Source organism: Onychomys torridus, chromosome 14 (assembly GCF_903995425.1).
Source record: "Onychomys torridus chromosome 14, mOncTor1.1, whole genome shotgun sequence".
Classification (NCBI taxonomy): domain Eukaryota; kingdom Metazoa; phylum Chordata; class Mammalia; order Rodentia; family Cricetidae; genus Onychomys; species Onychomys torridus.
In genome coordinates this window covers 28,032,989-28,045,743 of record NC_050456.1, presented here as the reverse complement: position 1 = coordinate 28,045,743, position 12,755 = coordinate 28,032,989, and the positions used below count along the sequence as shown (strand labels likewise).

The window sequence follows — 12,755 nt, the reverse complement described above, 5'->3', positions numbered from 1 at the left end:
AGTTAGTCAAGTTTAAAAAATGAATACCTGCTGAAGTGGTCGTGGCACACGCCTTTAATCCCAGCACTCAGGAGGCAGGGCCAGGCGGATCTCTGTGAGTTCGAGGCCAGCCTGGTCTCCAAAGCGAGTTCCAGGAAAGGCACAAAGCTACACAGAGAAACCTTGTCTGGAAACACCCCCCACCAAAAAAAAAGAGTCCCTATATTTCAAATACTAATGCAATATTTTATTATCTGATGTGATGGCTATTCTTGGTTATCAATTATATCTGGAATTAACTAAAACCCAAGCAAGCTGTGATATTTCTTAATTAAATCATTTAAAGTGAAAAGACCCACCTTTAATCTGGATCTCAGATCCACCTTTTTTATGTTTTATTTTGTTTTATTTTTTTAGGGGCAGGCTTCTCTGTACAGGTTTGGAGCCTATCCTGGATCTTGATCACTAGACCAGGCTGGCCTCAAACTCACAGAGATCTGCCTGCCTCTGCCTCCCAGTGCTGGGATTAAAGGCGTGCGCCACCACCGCCCTGGCCTTGGATCCACCTTTAGCCCAGATCTTTTGAGGTGGGAAGATCCACTTTCAACATGGGGACACCTTCTGGTGGCAGCCTATCTAGAGGACATGGAAGAAGGGAGCATTGCTCTTTGCCTACTTGCCCTCACTTTAGCTGGCAAGTCCATTTCTTCACTGGCATTAGAGCCTACTTCTTTGGGATTCTGGTGTATTCTGAATATCAGGTGAGATATCCAGCCTCATAGACTGAGCAACTACCGGATTTTGGACTCTCTGTTGGTAGAGCACCATTGTTGGACTAAGTGGACCACAGCCTATAAGCCACTCTAATAAATCACCAATAGGATTGATGACTAGATAGATAGATAGAGAGAGAGAGAGATAAATAGATAGATAGACAGACAGATGATAATAGTCATCCCATTAGTTCTGCTCCTCTAGAGAGCTCTGACTAATATACCTAATAATAAAAATGACATGAAAACATAAATGTTTTTCAAAAGTGACAGACCACCGGGCAGTGGTGGCGCACGCCTGTAATCCCAGCACTTGGGAGGCAGAGCCAGGTGGGTCTCTGTGAGTTCGAGGCCAGCCTGGTCTACAGAGCTAGTCCAAGACAGGCTCCAAAGCTACAGAGAAACCCTGTCTCGAAAAAAAACAAAAAAAAACCAAAAAAAAACAAAAAAAAACAAAAACAAAAACAAAAAAAAGTAACAGATCAATTAGAGTAATTCAACTTACCTCAGCTATTTGTGATTTGAGAGCTTTTAATTCATCTTCTAGGGATTGTATGTCTTTTAAAGTGTCAGCCATCTGAAAAGACAGTATCAGACAGTAAGTATTTAATAAGTCCTTTGGCTCCAAGACAACATGCATTAGGTAAGTGTATTGTTAATTTATTGCTAATAAAAGTGAGAGGCCGGATGAAGAGGCCTTGTCAGCTTGCTTACCGTGTGCTCACAAGGACTTCACAAATTACGTGATAACAGTACGTCTTCTCAACTTCTATGTATCGTAGAACTCTTCAGGTTCAAGAAGAACCCACTAATGTCATATTTTAAATAATCTCACACACATCAAGATTTCCCTTATGCCAGAATTTAAAGTAGAAAATTATAAAGTTATTAATGTATTTTTAAGTTAAAAAATATATATTGAGGGCTGGAGATGGCTCAGTGGATAAAAGCACTGACTGCTCTTCCATAGGACCCAGGTTCAATTCCCAGTACCCACATTGGCAGCTCACAACTGTCTGTAACTCCTGTTCAAGGGGATCCAACACCCTCCTACAGACATATATGCAGGCAAAGCACCAAGGCAAATGAAATAAAAGTAAATATATTCTTTTAAATAAATTGACTTATGATGAAAAAGAAAATTTTTAAAAAAGAAAAAAGAAAAAATATATATCCTTCATTAGGTATATGATTACTCAAGTTACATTATTCATGTTACTTTCACAGCAAATATGGGAAATCTCTATGTAAATGTAAAAGATAGTCAAGTGTGGGGGCACACACTTGCAATATCAGCTCTTAGGAGACACAGGCAGGAAGATCAGGAGTTTGAGGCCAGCCTCGGTTATACAGTTACACAATTATACAGACTGGGGTGTAGTCTAAGACTCTGCCTCAACAAATGAAAAAAGCAAGAAAAAAGGAATATGCAAAAAAGAGCTTTGAGAACATCTAAAACATGAAAGATTAGATTTGACAATTTTTGTCCTCAGGGTCTTCTACATTCTGTTTCTTTACATGCATGAGTTTTTTGTTTTGTTTTATTTTGCTTGGGTTATATTTATTACTTATTTGTACGGTTTGGGAGTTTTACTATTTTTATTTACATTTCTGAAGATAGTATCTCCTCTCCTTGTGCAGACCAGCCTAGCTTGGAACTCCTGCCTCCTCCTCTGAAGTGCTAGGATTACAGGCTTGTGTCACTATGGCTAGATTACATGTCATATTTAAATCAATATTGTATTAATATGTAAAATTCATAATTCTTTTGGAATACACAAGACTCACCAAATCATCTTGTTCAGAATGTTTAGCTCTCTCTTCTTCCAGTTCTTTCTCTAGAAAGAGTATTTCATCTTCAAGTTTAGATTTCGAACTTTCTAGATTTTCATAGGTTGCCTAAAATAGAAAGCCAACTTTAACAATCCAGACTTAAGAACTTTTAGTTAGGGTAAAAATCAGATGAGTATAATCAGACAAATTTATAAACACTTTCTACATTTGTTCATTTCTCTGATTTTAAAATAACAGCAGGTCTAGCAGTTGCCAGCAACTTCTGTAAAGAGTCTAAGTATTTCAGGCTTCCATCAGCTGACCAGGAGAAACAAAGACTACCCCTGAAGGAATTAATATGATTACATTCCAATACAATTTTTATCTACAAAGACAGGGGGAAAATCCACCAAGCACAGCTTATCAACAGTTCTAGAGCATGTTAAAAAGCATGTTATGGGGAAAAAGGACAAGTGCAATTTATTATAAAAAGAAATTTTAAAATCAAGATTGCATCATCATATTTTCCACTGAATGACATTTTCTGTAATCTTTTTAATTTAAGGTGATTAATTATTAGATTGATTTTTGGATTTAATACTATAACATACCTCTGATATTTGTGGTCCTTCAATAAACTTGTTAAAAGAAAAAAAAAGAAAAAAGAACAAAACCAAAACGTGTTAAGTAGTTGTAAAAACTTTACCTATAATCTCCCCAAATTTGATTATTTTATTACAAGACTTCTGACTGGAATCAAGAGTACTCTACTGGTTTGATTTTTACCTGCAAAGTCAACTCTCAAGCTTTGTAAAACTTGTATTACATTATATTGTGTGTCCAACTATGACTACTACACCTAAAAATATTTTCAATTACTAAAATTAGATAATTTTCTAAGGTATGCAGTGTGGCCAAATCTCAACTTATATTACTCATAAATTTATTGTCATAACAACCTGGTATGTGTATATTACCTGTACACCAAGTCTGAATAAATATTTGTCTTTGTTATCCAGTAACGACTTTTCTTTAGCAGCTTCTAAAACCTTTACATGTTTTGTTTTGCGGCATTTGTTTTGTTTTGAGTTTGTATTTGTGTGTTTGTTTTTTAAGGCAGAGTTGGCAATCCTCCAGCACTCTCCCCCCCCCCCCAACGTGCCAGGATGATAGGCATGCCCCACACCTGCCTAAATCTCTTCCATCGGGGAAACTAAGAAATTCCCACTGGGTTAGCACTTCTAACAGAGCCTCGACAAATAACACATAGCAACCACAAAAGGTTCCTCAGGCTCACCGAATCAAACACAGCAACTACAAAGTGTTCCTGAGGATATTCATAAGTAACAAAGAAAGAAAAAAAAAATTAAGGAATTTCTTTGGAGTCCAAACTTCTTGTGGATTCTACAAGGGCATTTTAAATCAGAAGACACGGACTTTCTACGGGACAGACGGTGACAGAACTGCCACGCTGGACTGAACACGTAAACCAAAGGTACAAGGTCTGTCTTCTATTCCACCATCAGCAGGAGCAGCTTGCTTCTCCTATACAGGCTCGCTACTCACTCTTTACAACCCTTCCATCTGTCAACATTACCAAGGCACTCCATCACACCCTACTCTGTCTGCTAACATGAATCACTGTGTCCTCCGAAACAGAAAAGTTAACTGGATATCTCTCCTAAACTCCCCATTCAGTGACATCATGTTGCTGACTGAAAACTGGCCATGACAGAGTGTGTAGACAGGGATAATTAAACATTTACCATGCCATTATTTACAATGCACACCTCTGGTCTAATTCTCGTTAATGCCTACCATCTGGGAAAGGAAAAAGTAATATAGTCATAACTTACTTGTCTCCTGCTATGTTTAAATTAGTAAAGAGTTCTATGTCTCTTTCCTGGAGCAAACCATGTCAAAAAAAAAAAAGGAATGGTCTCTTCAATGCATTCTTAGGAATACAGAATAAAGGATTTCTTTCTATAAATCTAGAGATTCTGGTAAATTCATTATGTATCCCTTAAAACAAGTTAATAACAAGAGCTCAAACAAAACTGTTTTGTTTTTAAAAGTTTTATGCTACCTACAAATGTTGTTTCCTCTAACTTTTTCTGTAAGTTTTAAGATCCAGATATGCCATTTCATATTTCTCTGAAATAATTATTTTTGAAAAGATAATGAATTTTTAAAGTTTGTTATTTAATAAGAATCTTTTCCCTAGCTCTTAAGTCATACTTTTTGGTTGTTCGTATTTTTTTTACCTTCAAACTTTGTGCTTCTGTTGCTTCCTTGTCAAAGCTGGCCTCCTGTAAAGATGACTCTAAGCCTTCATACTGAGTGAAAGAAGGCGACACGTGAGTGAGAACTACAAATTTTATCTCAGACTGTATCTAAATAGATGTGGAAAAAGCAAACAGAATCTATCTCCACATGTGTAAAATTCCCTTGGATTTTCTGAGCTTATTTTGCAATCTAACAGCTGTGATGAGCAAAGCCAGGACAGCTAACAAACCACAACCACCAGCTGGGGCAAGAGACAGCAGGACTTTACCCTGTGACCAGCAAAGTTGCCCAAGGCTGCTGGGGGTGAAACCTGTATCAGCAAGAGTGTGCTAACGAGTGTCCAAAGAAGCAGTCCAGTCTCTCAGCCTCTGAACAAATGAACAGCCTCTCCAGTCTCCATTCAATAGAGCAGTGAGTAATAACTGGCCATCAGGTATTTACATCATATGACAAATAAGGCAAGTAAGGAAGATAAAATCTTTAAGGGATAGAATAATCATCGAGGGATAGAAACTAAGAAGAATAAAATAAAATAAAATAAAATAAAATAAAATAAAATAAGGGGTGATTAAATTGAGGACTATCTTGTTCTGAATCAAGCTTCCTGATGACCAGCAGATAACAAGCACACCAAGGACAGAATCCAAAGCCTCTGAGAACTATTTAGACAGTAAAGATGTATGAGAAGAGAGAGAGCCCTGCAGAAAGGCAAACCCAGCAGCACACATTTCTTTTTCCTTATAAAAGAGACTCACATGGGCAGGGAACTAGGTAAGGACTTCAGGAGAATTAGAAACCATGAAGAAACAATGTATACACTTCAGGACCCGCTAAGTCAGATGGGCTTTAGGACAGGATCCTGTGCTTGCCTGAATATTTCAAAAAGTATCCTTTTGATAACTAAGCAAGACAAAGACAGCACACAAAAAAGAAAATAGGTCAATGTGTCTGGTAACTACTACTGCAAAATTCTCAATACATTTCTAACAAATGGAACTTACTCGAATCTCAAAAAAAATTATATGCCTAATAATGTGGGCTTTACGAGACACTAAGGCTAAACACAGTGTCATCCATCACTTCACCAGACCACATGAGCAAACAGTAACACAAGCACACAGATCAACAGAGAGCTCTGAACAAAATTCAGCTTCCTTTCTTGACCAAACCTGCACAGGTTTATGTCTAAGAGGAATGTCCCTGGACATAATGTTGTCGCCTTGACCACATCTGTAATCAACTAAAACCCAACCAGCTAGGCCCCCCTTGATCTTGACTGGATCGTCTGAGGTGGGAAGACACCTTCTGATGGCAGCTCACATAAAAGTGTAGGAAGGGAGGAAGCTTCTGCTTGCTGCCTGCTCACCCCCAGTGTCACTGGCTGGTTCATTGACCCTGCTGCTGAGGCATTCCTTGATGATATTAGAACCTAGTTCTTCAGAATTCCAGGGTATACAGAAGACCCAGACAACTAGCCTGTCAGATTCTGGGCCTTTCAGTTGGTATTCAGCCACTGAGAGACGAGCCAGACCACAGCCTGTAATCCACTCTAACAAATCCCCTTTCCATGTACACAGATTCACCTTATTCTGTTCCTCTAGAGAATCCTAACTTATGTAGCATGTTATATGTAGACAAACCCCTAAGACTGCCCCAAAAGCTACAGATCCAATGAATGAATTCAATAAAGCAGCATAATAAGCCTATGACACATAATGAACCAGCTTAAAAAGATACTAACAAGGCGATTCACCATGGTAGTTTAGATATAGTGTTTGGGAGACCAGGAGCAGGTAGAAGAAGAAAGATAATAATACCCAGCAGAGCACTAGGAGCGACAGAAAGGTGAAGCATACTTCTTAGGATTTCCTCCACAAGCACATCCAGGCACACCCAGGAAGCAGGCCGAGCTGAGCCCCACCAGAGAGGCATCCATTAAGGATTCCAAGCAGACATGCAAATCTGGACTTAGTGACCAGGGGGGAAAATGGACCACAAGACTCAAAAAAGGGATAGGGGATCTGAGAGAGAGCCTTCCAATGACTCCTCCCTCCCTGCCACTATGTAGAGGAGCAGGCAGGGTTCAGAACTGGAACAGACCATGGGAAGAACTAGCTTGGAGGCTGAATCCACCAGCAGAAGAGACCAGCTCAGCAAATTACAGACACAGAAGTGCCAGACAGAACCCAGGACCCTCCAGCTGGAAGAACTGCAGGCCTCACCCTCCCACCCCTGCTATACTGCCCCCTGGAACATGCCTGGGACCGGAAACGAAGCCACAGAACTTGGAGGAGCATCCAGATGAGACATCCGATCCCAGTGGCACAGACTGTAGAGACGGCAGAAGCTGAGGGCCCCCACATCCCCAGTCCAGGCATACCGGAAGGAGCTACACCAACCCTAGGAAACTGGGGAGCACTCCCAGCAAACTGGGGAGCACTGCAGTGCAAGAAGGAGCCTAGATCAAGAACACAACCTCTCTACTTCATTTTCTTCCTCATTTGTGTCTTTATTATTTTAATCTTTAATTTTTATTTTCCAATGATTTATACATAATGTTTAATAATTAATTTCATTTTTTTTACTCTGAACACTTTTATACTTTAGGTGTTTGGTCTGTATGTGGGAGCTTGTATCTTGGTGGGAAAGTCTCTTCTATCTGTCCTTTTTTCCTCTAAACCTAATACACAATATTTTCTCTGTTGCTTTTCATACCTCTGACACTTAACGCTTTTCTTCTTTTTCTAAAGTCCTCTTCCCTACTCCCCTTTCATTCATTTCCTAAATACTGATATACAACATTTCCTCTTTTCATACCTCTAACACCTCTAATCCAGTACTTAGGAGCAGACAGAGGTGGATCTCTTTCAGTTCCAGGCCAGTGGGGTTACATAGTGAGACCCTATCTCAAAAAAAGCACAAAGGCTAGTTGACTGGACTGAAAAATCAAGATCCAACTATGTGCTGTCTCCAAGAAACTCAGGAAAGGTATCCAAAAACTGAGAGTCAAAGCTGGAAATAAACCTAGCATGCCAAAGGAAGCTGCTAACGGGCTGGCATAGCGATTCTCATGTCCAACGGAGTAAACTTCAAACCAAAGCCAGTGAGAAGAGGCGTGGAGGCCACTACATAGTACACTAGGGACGAGTCATCAAGAGGCTGTACCTGAGGGAGGTATAGTTGGGAAGGAGGAGCTTGGAAGAGCAGGGAGTTGGGGGAGAAGAATATGATCCAAGTACGTTAAATATATACGAACTGTGAAAGAATAACTTTAAAGCAGCAGAAAGCTTCTTATAAACCTAAACTGTAGCCAACCTAATGACCTGCCAACCTAGTAATAGATATTTAATAAGGAGAAATTAGAATACATGCTAGAAAAATAAACTTGTAGAAAAAAAAGTTCATAACTTTATTCTTAATAGCCAAGATCCAGAAATAATAATACCAAGAAATTAGTTGATAAACAAGTATGTGCACTGATAGAGTACAAATTTACTCAGCAGGGGAAAAAAACTAAATATGTTCACAACAGATGACTCTCATAAAAGCAATACTGACTGTAAAGCCAACAGCATGCTTTCCTTTATGCAGACTCTTCAGCTAACAAAACTAATGTCTCATTCCACGACAATTCCATGGGGAAAGATTACTCTTCAGTTAAGTGGAGCTAAGAAAACCAGATAGACAGGTGCAAAAGAATGAATGAGGATTTCCACCTCACACTAGATATGAAATTCAATTCTACACAAACCATGGACTTAGACACAGAGTTAAATCTGTAAAACTTCTCTACATGAACACAAGTATAAATCTCTGTCACCCTGAATTAATCTCCATTTATTTCTATAACCAGAAGCACAAAAATAATAAAGTAAATAAACTGATCATCATCAAAATGTGAAACATTTAACCATCAAGCCAGGGATGATGGCGCATGCCCAAATTTCCAGTACTCAGGAGGCAGAACAGAAGCAGGCAGATCTCTGAGTTAAGTCCAGCACGGTATACATACATAGGAAATCCCAGGCCTCCCTGGGCTAAACAGTAAGACACTGTGTCAAAAAGATACCTGGAGGAGGCTGGCTGTAGAGGTGGCTCACAAGAGCCTGTAACTCCAGTTCCTACTGCCTTTTTCTGACCTCTGAAAGCACCAGGAACTCACATTGTATACAGATACACATTCAATAAAAACACTCATGCACATAAAATAATAACTAAATCTTAAAACACACACACACACACACACACACACACACACACACACACACACACACACCATTAAGAAAGTAAACAGAGGGGGCTAGAGAGATGGCTCAGCAGTTAACAGCACTGGCTGCTCTTCCAGAAGGCCGAGGTTTAGCTCCCAGCACCCACACGGCAGCTGACAACTCCAATTACAGGGGATCAGACATACATGCAAGCAAAAACACCAATGCACATAAAATAGAAAATAAATACATTATTGTTTAAAAAAAAAAAAAAAAAAGGAAAGGGAAAGAAAGAAGAAGAAGAAGAAGAAGAAGAAGAAGAAGGGGCTGGAAAGATGGCTCAGTGGTTAAGAGCACCAGCTGCTCTTCCAGAGGTCCTGAGTTCAATTCCCAGCAACCACATGGTGGCTCACAACCACTTGTAATGAGATCTGATGCCCTCTTCTGGCCTGCAGGGATACATGCAGGCAGAATACTGTATACATAATAAATAAATAAATCTTTAAAAAAAGGAGGAGAAGAAAAGGAGGAGGAGGAGGAGAAGAAGAAGAAAGTAAGAGCTGGATAGTGGTGGCTCACACCTTTAATCCTAGCACTCAGGAGGCAGGGGCAGAGGATCTCTGAGTTCAAGGTCAGCCTGGTCTACAGAGTGAGATCCAGGACAGCCATGACTACACAGAGAAACCCTGTCTCTGAATGTTTGCTATTTGAAGACAAAGCCTTTAGAAATAACTAGGCTAACACGAGGTGGTTAAGACGACTCTCACCTAATGTGACTGGTATCCTAAGAGAGAACATTAGGACAGAGTGAGACATGGCAAGCAGACAGCGCTATCTATAAGTCAAGGGACCGGTCACAGAAGAAGCAAAGCCTGCCTACACCTCCATCTTGGACTCCAGTTTGCAGAACTGTAAGGAAATTCACTCCTGCTGCTAAAGTGTTATTTAGTCTCAGCAGCCTTAGCCTGCTGATATAAAGTCCAAATGAAAACAGTAAGTAAAGTCTCTACACAAGGACAAGTAAAGGTACCTCTACATCCTTGATAATCAAAAATCTGACACATTATACTACATTAAAATTCTAATCCTAAACCTCTACCTTCTATGACACCAAACAAATCAGAAATAGAAGCCACAGGGTAGAAGATATCTGCAATCCCTGCATCTGACAAAACCCTTATATATAAGATATAAAATATTAAAAACAAACGCCCTGTTTCTATATGACATACGGGGGAAAAGATTGTGAGTGCCTTTAAAAGGGTGGAAAGGGGCCAGCAAAATGGCTCAGTGGTTAAGGAGCTTGCTCCAAGACTGACAACCTGACTTCAATTCCTAGGACCCAGATGAGAAAAGGAGAGAACTGACCCCCATGTTCTACGATCACCACACAATGCCTAGGACATGCACACATTCACAGACACATATAGACACACACAATAATAATGAAGTAATTTTTTAAGGTGAAAACGACTTAAAAAGGCAATTTCACAAAAAGAATATCAAGATGAGCAATAGGCGCCCCACCTCGTTCATTCATCAGGGAGAGAAGCACCACACATCATCACCAGAGTGGCTGCAAGGAGAATGCTAAGTGATGAAGGGGAGCAAAGGAACTCTCCATGGAGAACCCGTGAAGTTCCACACTCTACCCTGACGTTATTTTCAAACATGCCTTACCTCCTTTTCAGCAAGGCTAACTTTTTCAAGTAGTTTACATTTTTCTTCAATTTGTGCAGAAAGCTCAAGAGCCAATTTTTTTTCTCTTCCTGAGAAAGCAAAAGAAAGATTATTATTATGACTAAACTATTATAAGTTTTTAAACTATATACAACCATGTGATCTAAAATAGAAAAAAAAAAAAAAACAACTTACCCACATAAAATCGGCTTCGAATCTGAAATAAATTTTTAACAAAATTACATTAAAACAAATATACCTTCAAGTCAATCTGTATGACTTCTACTCCCAACTTTAAAACAACAACTTTCTTACCTCCTTACATTGAATGAATTACCCAAAAGCATTCTATTTCCAATGAAGCAATGCTACACAGTAGGGTCTCCCATTGAAGACTCACACTGTGTGTTATCATATTAAAGGCACTTGTTTAAGTCCACTTAAACCCAGGTTTCCCACACAAGTATTTGGCCCTAAGACCAAGTATTTTAAGGAGCCCCTATTTTTAAGTCTCCTACTGTTAATAGCCTAAATAAAAGTCTACAAAGTATCCTGGGGCTCTGGACCTGGACTGACTCTTAAAAACTCATTAGCCTTTTCCTCCTTATGCGTCAGCTCTCAATGAAGGAGGGATAAACCCACCGTGAGAGCAGGGGAGCTAGGGTCAAGGATCAGGAAAACAAATAAAAGGAGACTCATACCACCTAGAAAATACGGAGACAGAAAAATGGAAGAGAAAAATTGAAAAGACAAGATATAACGGGGTTTTGTGTAAACAAGAAAGAAGGGAAGGGCAACACCAGGTGGAGGGCTCCTTCTGGGGAGAACAGAAATTAGAAACGAATAAAAAGAAGTCTCAGAAAGAAAAGGGTATATTATCCCTCCCTCCAAAAAACCCAAAAACTTAAGTATAGGAATAAGCAATGCAGGACCCAGGACAGGGGCACCTCTATACAGCAAGCCAGGGTGGCGAAATCAGGGGTTATTAACTGAATATAAATGGCAGCAGTGGTTTTATTCTAGGTTGGTAGGTAGATGCACCTGCTGGCTTTTCATATTGTTAAAAACAAACACAGACACCCCCTGCCAAAAAAGCAAGAAAGAATGGTGGGGCTTTTGTCCTCCTGTATAGTACCCGACAAAGAAAACCCTTTAAAAAATCCTTACACACAAAAACCTTTCTCTAGATCTATACTCAGTTTCTAATAACTACATATCACCATGAGTAACCCAGAACGATATGACCTAACTTATTTCCCTGAAATAACAAGTAAGTTTCTCCAATTAGTTGCTCTGTCTAAAGACAGATAAGGATTGTAGAGATGGCTCAGTGGTTAAGAGCACTTGGTACTCTTCAGGAGGACCAGGGTTCAATTCCCATCACCCACATGGTAGCTCACAATCATCAGTAATTCCAGTACCAGGGGATCCAATGCTCTCTTCTCACCTCCATGTGTACCAAGAACACATGCAATATACATGCATACATGCAAGCAAAACAGTAATACATCTAAAATAAAGTAAAAAAACAGACCCCAGAATGACCGTTTAGTATGTGGTGGCTACTTACTGATCGGAAGCCTCTCCACACAAACAGGAGCACAGTAAGCAATCCAAGGGAGAGCACACAGATCGCCAATTCCAATGAAAAACCGCTGGAATTGAAGCCCACTCTCATGTCTTCAGGCAATGCTGCCACAACCTTCAAGACAAAGCAAGTTCTACCTATAAACATGCACCTTCCACAGTGCTGCTATAAAGAGGTACAGGGTTGTGACCAACTCCACTACTACGAAATGGGCTACCATGTGATAGGAAGCCGAAAGCCTCCAACCTCGTTTTCTGTCAACTCACAGTCTTTTCCTGAGTGATGGCGAGCAGCAGTGTGATGAAACACAATGGTTTTCAAACAGGAGTTAGAGGAGTTTCCTCGGAGCTTAACTCCAGGAGGGGTCGAGGATAAGGACAGAGTGTCAAGGAAAGAATGTTGGGGACTCTGAGTTTAAGATGTGTTACATTCATTTATGCTGTGGAATATTTGTTTAATGAGACAAAG

At 39.9% G+C, this 12,755-nt stretch overlaps 1 protein-coding gene across 9 annotated transcripts in view; it reads right to left on the bottom strand.

Moving 5' to 3' along the window:
- Mia2 (MIA SH3 domain ER export factor 2) overlaps positions 1 to 12,755 on the bottom strand; it is a 92,881-nt gene that overhangs the window by 43,312 nt on the left and 36,814 nt on the right. For 4 of the 9 annotated variants that reach the window (XM_036205903.1, XM_036205899.1, XM_036205906.1 and 1 more), the window contains 7 exons: positions 12,270 to 12,401; positions 10,895 to 10,916; positions 10,700 to 10,788; positions 4,790 to 4,861; positions 3,137 to 3,163; positions 2,541 to 2,651; positions 1,258 to 1,329 (listed from right to left, as the gene is read on the bottom strand). In XM_036205903.1, coding sequence (XP_036061796.1) covers positions 1,258 to 1,329; positions 2,541 to 2,651; positions 3,137 to 3,163; positions 4,790 to 4,861; positions 10,700 to 10,788; positions 10,895 to 10,916; positions 12,270 to 12,401 — 525 coding nt within the window. The remainder of the gene's footprint in view (positions 1 to 1,257; positions 1,330 to 2,540; positions 2,652 to 3,136; positions 3,164 to 4,789; positions 4,862 to 10,699; positions 10,789 to 10,894; positions 10,917 to 12,269; positions 12,402 to 12,755) is intronic. The other 5 variants (XM_036205904.1, XM_036205902.1, XM_036205908.1 and 2 more) reach the window with 2 other exon arrangements.